This window comes from Egretta garzetta, unplaced genomic scaffold (assembly GCF_000687185.1).
Source record: "Egretta garzetta isolate BGI_Z169 unplaced genomic scaffold, ASM68718v1 scaffold474, whole genome shotgun sequence".
Lineage (NCBI taxonomy): Eukaryota > Metazoa > Chordata > Aves > Pelecaniformes > Ardeidae > Egretta > Egretta garzetta.
Window position 1 is genome coordinate 9703 of NW_009259524.1, and position 19463 is coordinate 29165.

The window sequence follows — 19463 nt, forward strand, 5'->3', positions numbered from 1 at the left end:
CATGCTCCTCCCAGGATCACTCACATGATCAGGTTCCTGAAGAGGTCTGAGAAGGGAGGGCAGCCCACTGCTCGATGGCACGGCAATAGCAATGGCACTTTAATACAGCTATTAAATATTAGCACATACGGACAACTTAGTATTTAACTGTTTTTTCACCCATTTATTGGCTTGCCTCTGCCCTGCTTAACTAGCCAAGCAGCCTTTATTCTGGTTCAGCTATATTAGTCACAAGCCTAATTATTTAAATCATAATAACACGTGATTGTCCAGAAAACACTGCGTGTCCTCCCTGTGAGGCCTATTGCTGATTGGAACCTTCAGGCATTATCAATGCAAATAAATAAGGATACCTGCAATAAAAGGCTGAACTGAATTTCAGTCCTGAACACTTACTTCCATTAATAATTTACCACCTATCACCAGATGAACTTTCAGAGTCCTGCGATCAGCCACAAGCCTACACCTTCCCTTTAAGGCAGCACCCATTCAGCACAGCCCAGTGTTCTAGAAGTTCAAAAGGTGAAAAGCACTCTGAGCATGAATAAACTTCTAAGTGTATTTTAAAATAATTATTTACATTTATTTCTGCCGACCTTCTGGAGGCATGCATTTGGCTCAAGAGTGGCATTCTTTGAGACACTGGCTGCGTGAGCTCCCGGTGCAAGACCAGACAGACTCTCCATCCTGTTTTAAAGCTAGCACATCAATCATAAAGCAACCTGTGTCGACATATTTAGCCCCAGTCGCCCATATGGTGTAAATCAGTTTTCAGTCCCTGGAATACTAATTCAGTGCCTCATACAGGCTCCTATCAACTGCTCACGTGCTTCTAACCAAAAGGTAGAATTAAAAATGTTAGCAAATGGTTTAAATATATATCACATTTTAGAATTAAAACCCAAAATGTCCTATACGCATGCATGTGTAAGTGCATTATGGCATATCAGATACTGTACTGAAAATTACACTGGTTTTAAATACCAAGCCCCCCAAATGCTAGCAAAGAAGAAAGAAAACAGGCTCACAATCTGTAAATCATCCGCTTATGCCTGGGTACTGAGCAGTTCAGTAAACAATTTCCTGTGGAACATGAACTGCCCTACAAGCACATTTACAATTAGTGACAGTGTTAGCTTAAAGTGCAAGTAACAAGGGTGAGACAAAGCAGAAGAGTTGCATTGCTTAACTTTAAATAGAGGAATTTGTAGGCACATCATGCCTATCGTTCCAGAGGACCAGGAGGGATCACACTTACTCCCAAAGTTCAGCCACTTCTGGGACAAAATAAAAAAAAAGCCCAAACAACTGGCACTTGGCAGAATTATTGGGGGTGGACAACAGAACAATATAAGCCAAGAATACCGTAGCACACCCCTCTGAAAGGGGCTACGGTATCAGTGTACACAGGGCCTGCAGTAATGGCTTTGTTGAAAGGTCAACAAAACAACATGCAGAGTCATCAGTTAAACCTGGACACATGAAAGGCTGCATTGATCCAACAAGAAATTTTGCCTGGGAACCCAGGTAATTTAGATATTTTCAAAATGTCGTACATATCTCCAACAACTAGAAAGAAAGACTGACTCTGCAAAAGCTCTTTTTTTTTTTTTTTTTTTTTTTTTTAAAAAATGAGCCTTCAAACCAAAGAAGGCTGCAGGGACTCACAGAAGGGCAGCCTTTCCCATCGAGCAGAAAGTGCCAGTAATCTGTATTTACGCTCTTCTGGACATTCTGAAGGACTCCCAAGAAGCGGCTATTCCAAAAGTTTATCTGAAAGCAACATTACTTTGGAAAGGTGAGGTTCTAAAAGTTGTGAAGAGAAACATTATTATTTCTGCAGCTGTCCCCAGACAAATGGTTCATTAAACCACAAGAGCAGTGAGAGTGCTCGCTCTAAATCTAAAAGCAGCTGTGCAGTGGGATGCAGTGGGAAACCTTCAGCTGGTAGTATTTAGAAAGGTCTGAGTGTGACTGCCTCTAGGTGCTTGGAATACAGACTGTGACCAGGGAAGGACAGACAATCCATTACATATGACACTAATCCTTTCAGTCTTAAGTAGCCTAGCTGAGCTACGGTTCCCAAAATAACATCCATTTTATTTTGCGATCTGCTAGACTTCCATAATCTCTGTCTCTTCCTTTCCTCAGAGTACTAGCTTAGCCTAGGCATGGTTTTAGAAGTAATAACTGTAGTTATAAAGGGGTTAAATTAGCCTGTAATACACTAATCTAAAAGCTTTTTAGTTTTTCTAACTACCACTTAACATGATTAGCAACAGATGCTCTTACTACACACACGGACAGAGTCCCTTGCTCAGCCAATCTCAGACCATTACCTCCAGTTTCTGTGCTCTCTCTTTACTGAGAGGCTCCAGCAGAAAGCTCAGGTTATTGTCATCTGCTAGGGAGCGAAGATCAAAGTAGTATTTGGCGTAAACACTGGCAGGAACATTGATATTAAACTGCAGTAGCTCCAAGAAGTGTCTTTCCATCTCGTTCCTAGGAGGCATAAGGGACAGAAGACAAAGGAAAAAAAGATTGTTTTAGCTGTCTGAAAGCACTGAAGAGACCTCAAGCTTGTTTTTAAAACCAGCAACTTTGAAATAGTCATCGAGAGGTCCGCATTATTAGTTTCAAGAGACAGGTCATTCACTAGTGCTCAAAACAAGGTGCAGCTTTTGAGTCCTGGCACCTCCGGCTCGGAGAGAAAGGTAGTGCCCTGTTGTGCACTCGCTTGGCTGACTGGGGAGGTTCATTCTTCGGAGTTCCATTAGTGCAGCTGTACAATTCATGCGCCATTCTCACTCTCATACGGCCCCACACTATAGTGATCAGATGAAAGGAATGATGTATGCTGTTTATTAGCTCTGAAGAACTTGCAGACATTTTCACCAGGCTGATAACAGGAAGGGTGTTTATTGAAGTAGAGGCGGACTAACAAAAGGAGTAGGCAGATCACCACGGCAACAAATGGATCTATGAAGAGCTGCTGCTATTATCTCACAGAAAAAAGCCTCTTGAAGCAACATGGATTCATCTCCAATAAATAAATAAATAAGCAGCATTAGGTGGGAGAAGGAATTTTCTCCTCAATAGCATTAGGCAGGATAACAAAGTACTATGTCAAAGGGCACTGTCCAGTTTTTACTCACGCGTCTATTTTCACTGGGCAAAGTATTTGGAGGAAAGTGGGGAGAGCCATGACATGAAAAAGGCTGCTTCAGCTTCTCTACTGTGGTCAGCTAAATCAGAGAAGTTCTACAGAGGAAAACCACCAATGTTTTACAAATTAACCCAAAAGAAACTGATGGGACCCAAACCAAACAATTCAGTTTAACACTAACTCACAGCAACTGTTCCTACCGGTAGCAGACCTGTCTCTACAGAATTTGGCAGCTGTATTGGCCAACTGTGAATACACCAGAAGATGCATTGCACACATTCAGTGCCAAGGCTGTTCTTGCTTTTTGGGAGCTTTTAAAATGGATGTGTTACCTACCAGAGGGGAGGGGAAATAAATGAAGGAATCATCCAGGTTGTGTCCTGTACTGGACGGCGGGTCTTGGTATAAAAAGCAGCTTTGTGCTTGTTTCTAGCATGGTGGGACTTGAGTACCATTGAACCTAGTGCCAAAATTAATTTCCTGTCATATGGTCATAAGCCTATAGAAATGTAAATCAGATAATGTTTTGATGATCAGCTGATCAGAGCTTGATTTACCCTGTGAATAAATGCTCTTCACTGCCCCTTTTGTACTCACTACACTAATACATTTTAATTGTGTAAAAATACAATTCTTCATTGGATTAACAAGTCTATTAACAGTGGTTTAAAACCTGGGAAAGGATAATGCCCATGTGTTTTCTGTGCCTTATTTGCAAATACATGTAGCCAAAAGAATGAACAGCATGTGTCCCCTTACAAGCAATCATGGCAAGATTAGCAGCTGCACAGTTAATTTTTCAGTGATTATGGATTCACTCTTGTCAAAGCAAGCAAGTTTTGACAAAGGATGAATTCTAAATATCAATTTAATTTGTTTTGATTTTTTTGCCATTAGAAATGAGTAAAACAAACCCCACACCCCTTTCAGTAAAAAAAAACCCCTTTGCTTTGGTCAAAGGAGAAAGGGCTTGTGATCGAAAAAGTAAGATGAACATTTTACCCAAGTTGAGTAGGAAGAGGCTAAGGCAAATAACTCCTCTGCCGATCGTGAGGCCTGGATCACGCATCCTTTAACTAACCCATGAACAGTTTCTGCAAGAGCCACACGGCTCACACTGCTAAGAGTTGCGAGGTGGGGCTGCCAAACAAGCATCTTTAAACAGTAGTGAGAGTACGTTTGGTGGGGATGAGGTGCACCTATGCTGCCTTCAGAAGGGGTGCCTGGCTCATACACACACACACAGATTTGCAGATTGGGTGAACTAAAATAGATATAAGCCCTTTTGCCACATCCAAAGCTGTGCGACTCCCATGCTTGTCTTGCAGTGGCTCAACTAGAGTATGCATCAGGATAGTGAGATCACTCTAGGTACATAGAGCCAAGAGGAAAACTCACAGTAAGTTTACAAACAAAACTGGGCACCAGTCCTGGCAGACAGGCCTTCACTGCACAGGAATGGCCCACCCAGGGAGCGATACCTGGTACAGTCCTGCCAAGCTATCTTTAGCTGGGGAGCTGTTGGGGTTTTTGGTGGGTTTTTTGGCAGCATCACCATAGTTAGAATGCATCCATGCCGGAAATCCTTTGCCAAGTGTTTTCTCTCAGTAACACTTGTATCCTGAATACCTAATGCTCACCATCAAGTGACTAGTTTAAAAAATACTGGAACAGCTAAAGCTGACAATAGTACCAACTATTAATTGAAAGTAGACTTACAAACTTAAAACCCAATTTTGCTGAGAATTTTAAGCAGTTTTCCAAGGTCCTGATCACGGTGGTGTTATCCAACTCAGGAGCAGTGAAGTGTGCCAAGCTGCAGCAGTGTGGGCCCTAGGATGGACACCCCTGGGCCACTGTCAGAAAGGGGGTTGTACAGTTTTTGCCCCTACCTAAATTCAAAGGTCTAAGTAATTTCAAATGAGATTGGATTACAAAAATCCCATCTTCAAATTAGGGGAAAAAATAAGCTTAAATTCAGTCTATTCTCCCTACCACCGTCTCTGCTTTGAAAATGTAAGTACTGACAATTTCGGCAGACCCAGCATCAGCAATAGAAAATAAACATCCTGCTTGTTACAGATATTTTCAGCGCTATCTATTTGATTTGTCCCAAATAGGGCCAGAAGACAGACATCAAAAAGAGCAAGATGTATACTCCAGCACTCCTAGCATCGCTGACCCCACTTCAGCCATCTCAGAGTTATTTGCCAGCAATGCTTCAAGTATGTTCCTCAGACAGATGAGCACTCTGAGCCAGGTTGAGTGAAGATGTACATTGTATAAAATCACTAATTATCCTTTCCTGAAAGCATGGCTGGCACAGCCCTGCATTTGGAGACAAAGAACTCCCAGGCAAGGGGTATGCATAAAACAAGGTACTATGTTTGCTGTTGCCGTTTGTGATGTGAAGTAACTTCAATTACAAAAACTGTTTTGATACATTAACTCCCCCATTTTTAAAAATGCCACCCCCCCCCACTTAAAAGGAAGAAAACTGGGTATTCCTCCTCCTAAAGAGTCCCAGAAGAATAATTAATTACTGTATTTTAAACATTAACTTTAGGCTGAATCCAGGGAAGAGAGCTTGGGGCAAGAACAGACTCTCTTGTGTAGGCAGCCTCCCAGTGCTGTGTGCAAACCTCTGCCACCTCAGCGTGCTCCTGTACTGTTACTACATAGGCCTGGACACGTGCTCAATTACAGCACAGCAGTTTGATCAAACTCAAACACATAAAACCTGTCATTAGGTTTATTAAGGCCAGAAAGTAAAAACTAAGCTAGCCTTCTAGCATTTCTAGCACTGTGATTAGTAAGGGAAATAGAGGAACAAGCTGACAAATAGAATTAAAACAATAATGTTGACATCTCAAAGCTCTCAGAGGTAGAACTTTGCAAGAAGGAATTTAAAAGAAAATCTAATGGGCCAAACCCACTCCACATAGTATGAGCCTGGAGCCACAAGGATGAACATCCTCTGGAACTGCAGAAACTGTAGGGCTTAAAGCTGAGTGCACCAAGAGACAAGACAGCAGATTCAAAATTTCCAAGAAACTGAATCTACATCTGAGACACGAACATATACAAGAAACAGCCTTCCATAAACAAGCAGTAGTAAGATTGAGGATTTTGTTCTCAGCACTGTAGGGAAGTCTAAGAACTCACCCAAAGAGGATGAGCTGTAGCAGCAGCTGGATGTAACACATGTAACCACAGATACCAACACAAATGACACCTGTCTGCCAGCAGCAGCGGCTACGAATTCAGACCTTGAGATGTTTAGGCCTTAGCTGGATACAAGAGCAGACACATAAGTCATAAGTTATGGCTTACCTTGCAATTTTTCAAATTCTAAAACAGAAAAGGCAGGGAACAGATTTAGTTCACTTTTTTTTCTTCCCCAAAAGACTTTTGATAAGACTATAGGGCACTTTAGAGTTACACTGATGCAAAAAATTAGTGGAAACAAGCAGCCAGTCCCATGGTTCATCACTGGGGGAAAGAAGGTAAAGAAAACTAACTTTGAAGTTACTCACCCAATTCATTAGAAATATTAATACATGATTTGTCTCAAAGTAGGGTTATCCAAAGTTTCCTAGGTTAAAAAATGGAATAAGGCCGGACACCAGAGACACATCATGTACAAATATCATAGCAGAGACAGACATTTTTTCAGTATGATCACAAAAATTGCCATTCAAAAAACCCCAACCCAACCCAAACAAAAAAACCCCACAAACCAGCGCTGCAGATTCGCCAAACCTTGCAACTTACATGTCCTCAACAGTAATGTCCTTCAATATTTGGCAATAATCCACGTTCCACACAGCCTGATCATCCCAGACTTTAGAAGCCAGCAGAATAGCTCCTAGGACTATCCTCTTCCAGTTACTAGGGCATATGTCAATCTCTGCATAGGTTAAAAGCCTTTCCAAATAAACCTATAAAGAAAAAAAACAAAACCAAAACCCAAACAATGTGTGTGATTAAGACCTGGACCTGAGTTCTGAGCAGCAAGCAGGCCAGTCCAATACGACAATTTTGTCCCATTACTTTTAAGTGTGTCAAAGTAAGTATCAGTGATTACTACTTAACACTTTATAATCCAAACTTTCAGAAGTTAGAGGTTCCATTTTTTAGTACAACACAAGAACTGGACCACCAAGGTATACAATGAAGATTCTGAAGAATCATTCTGAGCAATGAGCACTGCTGTTTCAGTGAGACAGTGCTAGGGTTCTCTCCATCACAGAGTCACACCGTCACTGACAGGTTCTCATTGGGGCCTATCTGGGACAGTAAATCACTCAACATCACACTGGACTTCCATCACGGGTAAGGTTCCGCACTTGTAGCTTAACAGGAAGTCCTAAAACCTGCATTGTGATCTGTAGTCATGGGATGAAGATGCATTAATTGCTGTCTTTCCACAATGGAAGGTGTTATAGTGCTATTCCTACTTCACCCTGTGAAGAACAGATTTCAGTCCTTCACCTACAACATCCTCCTCCTCTAGTTTCATCTACATCAACAGCTGCTCAGATAATGAAAGATACCCAAGTCCAAAGATATGTCTTGGTATTTCACTCATTCCTCCCACATGATCTCAAATCAGCCCAAAGATGTTGAATCAGTCCCTTATAAGTTTTCTGCTATTTCACACTCCCGTAACAATCCCCATATTAAGTAATTTGCAGTTTCAAACTTGAATATAGATTAATTTTAATGTTCTATTCCCTAAGCTAAGCCCAAGGCCCTAATGAAACCTCAGATAAACTAGTGGGTGCAGGAAGCTGTTGCACATGTCTAAGGGCAGGATCAATCTTTATTACTAGGGTCTCCTTGCACTTTCTTCCCATCTTTTGCTTGTAGCCTTCAAGTGGACTAAATCTGTTCCTATGGTAACAGAGCCATCTAGTGGTAAAATCCACTTTAAAGACTAACTCTATTTCTACTTTTTGTAAATACTTCAACTGGCTAGATTGCCCAGTGTTAGCTATCATCTTGTTCTGTCGAAATTGCTTGCATGTCTTTGGAAAAGAAAAACCTCAAGCCACTTTCAGAGCTTCAATAGCTCTAACTGTCTGGCCTTTTTAATTACTTATTTACTTATTAAAGAGAGTCCTTCAAGCTGAAGTTTGTTTAATTGCTACATTGTCTTTTGGTGACAGTTCTCTACTGTTCTCCTTTCAGACTACTTTTCAGAAAGAAGCCACAATGAAGACTGAAGTCTAGTACACAACAAAGTGCAGTTTAAGAGATTGTCTAATGCAGCAATTATATAGGTTGTGGAGTTTTTTCTTTCCCTTCACGTACATTTATGTATATGCAGGCATATATATGTATGTGTATATAATCAGTATCATGGTCAATTTTTTATATCCATCTTGCTTTCTGAAATCAAACAACAAACTGTAATCAAAGAGTATTTTCTTACTATTGTTCTTAAGTTCCAAGTACCTCCATGTCACCTGGGGAAATAAGTTGTAGCCTCTTTGGTTTAATAAAAAAAAAGTTTGATAGAAAGATGGCAATGATTGAAGGACATAATAATGAGCAAGTTCATCTCCTGGAGTTCCTACAGTATCGATCCTTGACCCTTTAGGCAGTGTTATCTGCCCTGTTCTGGTTACTATGAATTCAAAACTCCCATTTTCCCTTCCACACAACTGAAACAAAAAGATACCTTGTCTGATCTTATTATACCCACTTGTCTGATCTTATTATACCCCACTGTTTACGGTGTCCCACTGTTCTGCCTTTCTCAAGCTTCTTCAGCGAGTTATATGTTGTGAAACAAATGATGTTTGATTAGACAAGTAATTAAGCATTACATATTCATATATAGAAAAGGTAAGTTCCTTTTTAGTTAACCACTTCTGTGGCTACTTAGAAATCTTCTCTAATGAACTGACTTGTACAGTTCATTACTAACAAGGATTCATGAGATACTGTAACTATTTGAATGTCAGTTCAGCCCAGTTCACTCATTGAGAGGAAAGAATAAAAAAAGTCTTCCAAAACCTCAAGTTTCAGTAATCAGGCATCTCTTACCAGTGTCACTATTGCACATTCAGCTGTCAGCTGTGCAGCACTGAAAAGAGTCCGAACAAACCGGTAGATGTGCTTGTGATCAGGGTCATGCTTGTAGTAGTCATCTGGAACTTCTTCCCGCTGAAAGAAATTTCTCTGAATTACTAAAAAATCTGTCTTACTTAACACTGACTTTAAAGAACAGCCACACAGAAACAGGTCGTTTCTTCTTCTGAGTAGAAGTGTATACAACCCTTCCCTGTCACAGAGATGAAACAAAATCATATACTGAAAGCAGCAAGCGGCCTTGCAATATTACGAATATTCTAAACAAAACACAATAGCTTTAGCTGCTATATTTGTTTTGAACACTTTTTTTGATCTGTAAGGTCAATGGGAAAGAGCATGAACTACCATCATTATTACAGGTGGTGGTAACTGCTGTCCACAGAACATTTTACAGACTAAAAGAGATATTTTTAAAAAAAAAAAAAAAAAAAAAAAAAGGTTTCTCCCTGCAAGAAAATCACATATATATACACACCAGGGAAGCACTGGCTCTGCAAAAGGCAAAATTAAAAGACTTCAGAGATCTCCCTTCCAGGTGAGGAAGGGCTGAAGAACACAGCTCAGTAATTCTGTCACGGGTAAACTGGAAGGTAGCTTAAGCTGTCTTCATAGGACTCATTCTTGAGAGATTCCAGAAAGACAACAGAGTTAATAAACAGCTAGATTTAACTTTGACACGATGCTAAACTGTTTCTAAATACAGGGGAGAAGAAAAGCTTAGAAATCAACAGTCTGTAAAAGCAATCCTAAAATAAGTGTTTGAGAATTCTGACCCTGTCCCCACACATATTCTGATACTCAGCACTCTTCCTGGAGGGATAAAACTTCAAGAGCTCTGGCTTTACATACTGCAGGACTGATACCAAATAGGTTTCTATCTGCAGTCCAAGCTAGACCTATAGTACAGTAAAGATACCAGATGAGAACACATAGCTGCTTGACATTAAACAAGTAGTCATAAGGTAAGCAAAGCAGCAAGCATTTTCGTGTGGTTTTGTAGTTTAAAATAGGAAAAGGTAAGTTAACTTTGTACTCTCCACACAGCCACCTAATACACCACTAACCAATGGAGGTTACCTCTTCAAGCTGGGCATACAACATCAGGAATAACATGAGCAGGATCCCCCTTGCATAATTCCCACGCTACGAGCTGTACAAAAGTACATCTGAAGTACAGTTTTGCTGACTGGAACTGAGGAGGAAAGGACTGAGACCGGTATTTGTGAGTAAGCCCTGTGATGCTGGTAACCTGAAGTTTGTTACTTCTGCTTTAGGGTCAATAGAGCCTGGATTTGGACTCCTTGTGACTGAATCTTCAGAGGACAAGGTGTTCAGAGATTCCTTCCAGCTAATTAACCTTTTTAAAGGAACTGCAGGTACCCAGCCAAAACGCCATTGCTATAGAAACTAACAAGCCATTTGTACCTTCCTGTCAGAAGATGACATACGGCCATTACTGTATTTCTCTCCTGTATACTGCGGTAAGATAGAAGAGACCTTTAAGTGTTCCCTAAAGGACACAATGATTTTCCTCTATTCACAATGATTCTCCTCTATTCATATTCATTAAATGGGAGGTAGGTTGTATGAAAGGATCAAAAGGTTTCATTGTGAAACAACAGATTCAGGCAGTTCAAACAGTTTTGGACCAGACTTTTCTCTTGAAATGCCACAGTCCATACAAGAAATCTATATAGCTCTTCTGAAGTTCATTATTTTTATTGAGTAAAGAGCTGTATTTATTCAAGTGTACAACTCCTAGCACAACCAGTTATATTTAGGGATGAAACTCTAACCAACTTAGAATATTTAATTGTTTATTAAAAACTGTTTATTGCCAAACCTGTGACAGACTAAGCTGCATTCACTCAGGTAAGTCCCAGAGAAAACTGAATTTTTAAAGCCACTAGAGCTTTGCTAAATTAATTTCAGATGAAAAACAAAGGAAGTGGCTCCGTAGGAAAGTCATTAAGCTCATAGTGCTCAAACTGGACACAAAAAGCCCACGGTATACTCCTGAGCTTCCCTTTACTACAAGGTTTTGCATCTTAGAAGATTGTCTAAAAAGGTGTACCAGGACAAGTCACATTAGAATCACATGCTGAATGCTCCTAGCTGTTAGTACAAGCATGTTTGCTTTAAAATTTTGCCTTTCAGGTTTTTTAAAAACCAAACTTGCTGTTTCCTACTTTGTGTGATGCTTCACATATTACATTCTCCCGTTAGGCACATATCTACTACCCATGTCTTCCTAAGTAAATAGGAAAGACTTTTAAAGTAGTGTTAAAGAGGGGAAGAAAGGAGTCAGACAAGAAAGTTCTTGATATGAAAGATGCAAGAATCAGCACGTGCTTGCTTCCTGTTTATATTCAAAGCATAGAAAACCAAAAATACTTTGCAACATTTAGAAAGACTGGGTTCTGTTCGTGATCTAGCTGATATCAGAAGTCCAGAGGACACTGTCTGCACTGTATTTTATATATAAACATACAATTTAAGATAAATTTGCTTGTGACCTGGTGCCAAGACTTTTTTTATGACTTGTACAATACAAATCAAGATGTTAAAAAATATGTATTTTGATACACATTCAGAGGATCAAAAAGTTTCACTTACTGTGAGAGGATGAGATTTTTCATCAAAAATATCCAATGATCTGTCAGAATCTCTACAAGGTAAAAATCTCTGTTTTAGCAACAAGAGTTAATTGGTAATGCTATACTCCACTAAAAAGTATTATTCATTAAAGACAATAAAGGGACATAATTTATAGTTCAGCTTTTCCTAGAATATGGTATGAAGTTATACTGTATTTTTGCAAAGCATTTAATGATGAGATCTTACAACTTAATATTTAAGCAGCTAAACAATAAATAGCTATCCATGTTCTCATATTGTGCTCAGTACAGTTCTCCCTTAAAATGTGAAACTGTCTCATTAATAGCATTTATTTCAAAAAGGCAGCTGTAATTTTGAAGCATATGCTGTAACCAGCTATAATAGCAAGGGTTATTTCTACATGGAACAGAGTGTTCCTTCACCCATCAGAACTAATCTGTACCTCTGTATTCAAGAAAAGCTAAACAAAATTCAAAGACTGATTTGTGATGGGTTAAGTGTATTCTCCTCACCCCTCCATTTTGACTTTTTATGCTTCATTCTCAATGAAGCATGTGCCACTGCACGGGTGTATTACTGACCTTTCCCTATCAGCTCAAGAGGGGGTACAAAGAGGAACCAGGTACAGCACAAAGTATCAGATTTTTCAACTCCTTTAAGTTATATTGGCTGTTACCGAAGCAACCAAGACCATTTCCCTGGCTCAAAAAGGAAGTTGTATTTCAGCAAAAAAAAAGTTCACTCACCTGTTCTTTATGTGGTAGAATATTGCTAATGTTACACTAAAAAAAAAGAAAAAAAAGAAGAGACTTAAAGCACATTCTGTGCACACTATTCCACTGCAAAAAGCTGTTGTTCAGGGCAAAATGTTCAGAATCCATTATGTATTGGCTTCCTCTCACATTCTTGAGTACTCTGTGTCTCATTTCTGATGTTTACCCGCCTGAACAGAAACTGGCCAAATCAAATTTGCTAACCAAACTACTTTTATATGCATTGTACAGATATTTGTGCCAAGAAATAAATACTATACCACATTTTAAACACACAGCTTCATTGCCTGATGAGATGACATTTATTGAAAATATGGACTCTTCACAACTAAAATAAGAAAAGTTCTACTTGATGTTACATATACTGTTTCAGAGATTCTGCTGATGTTTTAACTCTGTATCCCTGGCTGTCTAATTTAGGACCTGCTTTAAAAAAAAAAGATAATAATAAAGACGATATTATGCCAGCATAATCCAAGAAGAGGACAAGAACAGATCTCAGTCTCTGCTGAGTCAAGTAAGGCAATGGATTTCACATTGACACTCATCTACTGTGCCCAAATTTCAGATATGTTACTGGCAGCAGCAACAGGAACACTGCCGTGACAGGAATCTGTCACAGGCAAGCTCTGATCTGTTGCTAGCTGTACACCACTTCAAAATGGCACAAGCACCATCAGTTAGGTTTTCTTCTCTAGAAAAGGACATGCTAGATACTTCTGTTTGAAACCAAATTTGAAAGTGACAAATCACTTTAGACATTTCAAACTCTAGTAAGTGTTAAAACAGTAAAGCCGCCTGGGCCTGAAGCTACTTTGCCTTACTTTCCCTTCAAGCACAGTAAGACTCTTCTCAATTCTTGGCTGGTATCATCTACACACAAAGAACTGTCTCTGTTGCACCCAGAACAATAGGTCAAACAGACATTTCCACCGGAGAACCAAAAAGACTAGTTATCAAACTCACCTACCTGAAGTAACAAATATACAAAGTAGAAAGGCTAGAACCAAAACCAAAGCCAGCAACATACTGTTATCCACAACTAGAGGGCAGACTAATACCACTGGCAAGTAGCAAACAGAGCCCTACAAACTTTTCCTGCAACTCCATACAAAATCCATTTCAATTTTTCCCAGATGGAGAGTTTCTGGATTTGGCTTTCAATGTGAAGACTTTGAGCTCCCCACCCCAACACACACTTTAAAATCCAAAATGCTGACACACTTCTGCACTGCCTCAGATTCTCAAGTGCACAATGATAGCTACTTTGAAATACAACAGTACATTAGCTCTGTATCTGGAAAAGAAAAAAAAAAAAAAAAAAAAAAAAGCTCGCTTCAGCAGTCATGATTAACCAGACCTCTACACTACTTCCATGACCAGCCTGAACAAGCAGTGCTGTGCTCCTCTCACTCAAGTATGCAACTGGCTTTGGAACAGACAAGACCACCACAAAATCCCAAATTAAGCCTTGCAATGCTGCTCAGCCCCTTGTTGATGACAAATGGTTCTTACCACTTTATTGTGCTTCTAAGGTTAGGCTGACTGACGGTGCTGTCATCTATAAATATTGTTGAGCACGAGCTGTATTTTTTCGTAAGCTGCCCAGGAGAAACCTTAGGGGGAAAAAAGAAATAAAAAAAATAAAATAAAAAAAAAAACAAACCAAAAACCCCACCAAAAACAGAAATACATTCATCAGGAAGAGGGATTCTGTGAGCTTTGGCTTACCACACTGAATACTTCCTTTACACCTCAAGTAGCTACTGCAGAGGTTGTCTTTGTAGATGATTGCTCCTGCTATGCAAGCTATCCTATAGCTATCAAGTTCCTGAGGATACCCTTTGTGTAAGATATAAACCATGCCTTGTAATACACAACATGATGTTTTTAGGCAAGTAATTTTCAACAGAAATAGCTGCGGCTAAAGCAGCAAGTACTCCAGTTTTCTCAGTTCTGCTCCATTCCATTCTTGCCAGTTCAGGTCTCAGCTTCCCTCTCCATGATGTACTTTATTAGATTTCCCTGTGACTCCATAATCATCTTCCCCCTTCTTTTATATCCTATACCTTTACATTTTCTGGTTAGCCAGTATCACTCTCAATAAAGACAGTTTTGCATTTGGGGTTTTGTCTTGTTATATTTTAGAAAAAAAGAAACCTCTTCCTGACATTGCTCACTTCACTCATGTCTTGTTTAGCATCTGGAATCTGGAAATAAAGTACTACTATTAACCTTACTTTTATTATTCAGAGCTAGCAATATGTTTCATCGCCTATCCTAATCCTGTAGATTTTATACTGTTTCTATATAGATTTCTATATAGAAATCTTTCTATATAACACTAAGTCAGGCCTCCCTGAGCATTTTTAGAGAATGCCTTGCACTAGAGCTAGAACATCATAATTGAGGGAAGAGCTTTAATCAAGCAATTCAAGATTCATTTGTTTTTTGCCAGAATCTTTTTAAATGCCTTGCCTAAAAACTTAAAATCTTCCACATGAGAATGTTTACACCCTTCACAACTCGATGGCTGTGTGGGAACATCTCCCATTCCAGCTGAAGTTTGCCAGCAAAAGCAATCCAATTACACTTTACCTTGGTGCTGGCAGACTAAAGCTGGAACTGTAATTGAAAAAAGAAACCAAACAAACAAAGTACCACCCCCCATAATTATACTAAATATAATAGACTTGAAATATCATTAGCTTACCAGTAACTTATCAGTAGACACTTCTGCTTGACAGTATTTTTTAAGCTTCATGTATAACTTCAATTTTTAGCTTTACTAGTCAATAATTTTTTTATCCACTTACTAATGTCATTGCATCTTTTTTACATATTTTTTGGTAAGTGAAGTGTCAAAACCAACTAATATTTGCGGAAGAAGCTTAGAGCATATTTTCAGATTTTAAAACAAATGGATTATCATTTGTTTATCATGCCGATTATGTTTGTTCATGATTCTTTTTTCATGCTGGATACGTTTCTTACAGTAAGTCCTGTAGTGATGCTCAAACAGCAAGTTATTTAAGACTTGTCATCTCAGCTGAGAAATTAATCCAGTTTTATTTCTGTTAAAACAAAATGTAAGCAGTTTGACTTATATTTTCTCCTTTACTGTTCTGAAATGCTCGAGACTGATACAACAAAAAAATCCATTCATATTCTTTTGACATCAGCCATTCTTGTGCTCTGTGGTACTGTGCCTGTTTATTTTTTAAAGACAGGTAAAGATAATTCAGTTTTACCTTGCTAAGGAGGATTTGGAACATGTATAGGACTATATACCTTGAACTACTACAGTTGTTTCTTAAATCTGTCTTTGTGCCAATATGCTAATATTATGTATATAGCACAATAATAATTTATTTTACTTACATGATTGATGTGGTTACTCTTCCTCTTCTCTCGCACTAGAAAGAGGGAGAAAGAATGTGAACTGAAAGGTTTCTAAAATACAATCCAAATTAACATTCCATAAAGTCATTCTATTAACCCAGTTTTCTGAAGTACGTGAGTATCACAAGTTTCAAGTTTGACTTTAGGTGTCTGGAAAAGTAGTTTGAGGAAAAAATACTGAGTTTTATCACACTAATAAACTACATACTACTTCTAACTATCCACATGTACATTTAGGAACTAATTCTACCTATTGCACTATGGGAAAAATGTCTCAGCATTGAAAAGATGCTGTGCATCATGAAAAACTGGATGATTTCAGACAGTTCAAATAGACAGTGTCCAACATCCAACAGCAGACACTCAGGAAACAGAAGTAAAAACATCACACACTGAACCTGCCAAAGACACACAAGGAGGAAGGTGCCCAGCGTTATATATGTGTTCTCTCTACTCCTATTAGCAGAAGGTAAAAAGGTATTTCACTATACAGAAGATGCTTGCACAAGCTATACCTATTTATCATAAAACTGCAACCATGCTATTTGTTCATTTTAAACTGTGTCAGCCTTTCAGAAAAGATTGTAAGGTCTAATTTCTAGCTATAACAGCAGCAGTAAAACAGTGCTGTTTAAAGGAGAGCCAAGAGTTGCATGCATGCAGAAAGCTAAACAAATGTGACCAGCCTGACTTCTCCAAAGTTTTGACCTCAGGTCATTACTAGTTGTTAGCAGAACACATTCTCTTATATATTTATAAAAATTAACAATTGGAAGAGAGTATCCAAATTTTTTTTGTCTTTTTGCATAAATCAAAACTCATAATCCTGGTAACACCTCAGTGAGAGAGAACTTACAGTTATTAATTCTACTAGTTCCATGAAAGGGTAACTAAAGAAGATCCAGTGAAATTAGAAAATAAATTCTTCTGACTTGTCCATAAAAACACCCTGTAAAAATCAATTCGTCCAACTAATACAAACTTCAGAGAATAGTTTAATAGTTATTATCTCACCTAGCAGACCATTATTCTACATGAACACAAGTGTATACATTTCAATACATTACATTTGAAGAACACTGAACCATGTTTAAAAGCAATACTACCCCCAACAAGGATGTTCATTTAGTTTGAATGTTATTTGCAGCAAGGCTGAAAGGCTGCACAGTGAAGCTGCACTACAATGTTCGAGAACAATGTCAACTTGCTAACTGCAACTTAACCAGCACTCACCTAAGAGGTGGTTGAAATGTGCAGGTCAGATCCTCTGTCTGTTTGAAGACTGACCTTAGAGGCCTCGTGGAAAAGAAGCTTACATTTGCTTGGTATCATCTCTTCTGGAGAATCATGCTAGTGCTTGTTTCCACTGCTCACAGATTATCTGAGCATTGCGAAGCTGATACAACTGACAATTTTGCTACTTGCCATAAGACTCTAAAAGGCAGGACTGCAACTGACAGACCGGTCAAAGTAATTCTACTTTTCCGTGGCAAAGCTATGCTAAGGTACTGCAGCTTCCCATCAACACATCAATCTCAAGTGCAACGCTGTCTTAGAAAAAACAGCGCTTCAAACAAGAACCAACTATAAAAGGAATAGAAGCATTTTTAAAAGAATATTTCAAAACTCCTTTTTAGTTGCAACTTCAAAATTTACTATTGTCAGAATTCTTTTTTTATTTGTGCAGTATCAAAATGTCTCCACTTTTTAACAGCATTTTGGAATGCACAAGCTATAGTCATTGTTAAAAATTGACTTTATTAAGTAAACAAAGTAACCACAAAGAAACTGAAAATCTGAATACATCTATGCAGTTAAAGCCAGGATTCAAGAATAATTATGCCACTGAAAATATTCAAACAGTTTAAAACAACATACTCAAAAGCAACTGATATAGACTGATGGCTTAGGCTTATTATTCCTTACAGAAAACTGTCCTTCAATTTTTTTTTTGCTTTAATTTAAAGCAGTTTTAAAAACCGTCCTTGGTCATAAGAAAACCCCACTACTGCTTGAAGCTTGAATTACACTAGTGAAGAAAATCTTGCTCCTTCAGACTTCTAGGATCCAGACTGTGAAAGCTCCTGATATTTAAGTTTTTAGAAGAACAAGTGACTTTAAGTGTTAAGTAAAACAGCCTACAAACACATTTCTGTGTAAACACACAAATTATTAAGCCCTATGCTTTGAAAGAATTAAAGCAATTTAAATGTTCGTTCTCGAGCTGTATAATTAAAACAGGCAGTTATTTTTCCAGTTTTTCTCCTGCCTTTTTTTTAAATTGGAAAACAAAATTTAGCTTACCATCTGTTTGAGACTTGCTCAGGAAAATTGTGCTTGCTCTGGGATGATCAGATGGATTAGATTCCAAGGCTAAATCTGAAACAGAAAGGACAAAAAAAAAGGAAATACCTTTAACAGAAGATGATGATTACCGCAGTGATTCCCACCCAGCCTTAAAATGCTCAAGAACAGTGTTGAAGACCATCAGAAACACATAGAATGGGCTGTCTCTCTAAAGCAGAGCCTTACTTTTGCCAATATAAATGAAAATCTGACATTTTCCCCCTGAAAAAAGCCTGTGGACCTATTCATATTGCCACAAAGCTCTTAAGTTTACGGTTTCCATCAAAACAAAATTTGGAAAGGGACACCTCAGAAAACAACATACATCTTCAAAATTCAGTATGCATCCTTGCATGTTAGGGTAGCTGGACATGGAGCCTGTGAACAGTAGAGGGCAGAAACCTAGAATTTTATCAAGAGCATAAAAAAAAAAAGATACTGCTGATCTTTCACTCTATGCTTTAAGTACCCAATATGGCAGGAAACAATCTCTGTGGTCTTATAAAAGCACCTAGTAAGTAACTTTTACAGTGCTGATAAATATTAAAACATGGATCTTACACTATTCCGTTCTTTTGGAATTTCAAGTAAACCCTGTACAGCTAATATATATACTAAAGAACAAAATGAATGCTTTAATCCCTTACCACAATGAATCAGTGATGACATTAGATGAGGATACATTAGTCCCTTAGATGAAGATGGGAGTGATCGCTAAAAAGTTTGTTGCTGAAACTGTAAATATCGTGATGAAATTTTGAGCTGCATTAGCTCTGACAGAAGAAACAGCTGTTCTGAGGAAGTCATGCTACAGACACACTGACATGCGAACATATGAACAGAATAATCTAGTACTGTGACCCTGTGCATCCTGGAAAGGGCAAATTAGCATCCATAGCATTTGTCATTCTGATCTTCCTGTGTGCTACTTACGTCACGCTAACCATAAAAGCATGCAAGCTTGCAAAGTTGCACGTTAGTGTTTCAAGGTGGTATGCCAATGCAGTCACCACACCCTTAAAAACAAAGTCATCTAAGAATCACCATCAATTTTA

General features: G+C 38.6%; 1 protein-coding gene across 1 annotated transcript in view; it reads right to left on the minus strand.

Moving 5' to 3' along the window:
• The window catches only part of CCNYL1 (cyclin Y like 1), a 21410-nt gene extending 2265 nt beyond the window's left edge, over positions 1 to 19145 (minus strand). Inside the window, exons 1-9 of the mRNA XM_035893032.1 lie at positions 19056 to 19145; positions 18367 to 18441; positions 16042 to 16076; positions 14176 to 14276; positions 12634 to 12669; positions 11885 to 11936; positions 9221 to 9340; positions 6941 to 7107; positions 2340 to 2502 (exon numbers count right to left, since the gene is read on the minus strand). Of these exons, the coding sequence (XP_035748925.1) occupies positions 2340 to 2502; positions 6941 to 7107; positions 9221 to 9340; positions 11885 to 11936; positions 12634 to 12669; positions 14176 to 14276; positions 16042 to 16076; positions 18367 to 18441; positions 19056 to 19092 (786 nt within the window). The 5' untranslated portion in view covers positions 19093 to 19145. The remainder of the gene's footprint in view (positions 1 to 2339; positions 2503 to 6940; positions 7108 to 9220; positions 9341 to 11884; positions 11937 to 12633; positions 12670 to 14175; positions 14277 to 16041; positions 16077 to 18366; positions 18442 to 19055) is intronic.
• Positions 19146 to 19463: the final 318 nt, after the last annotated feature.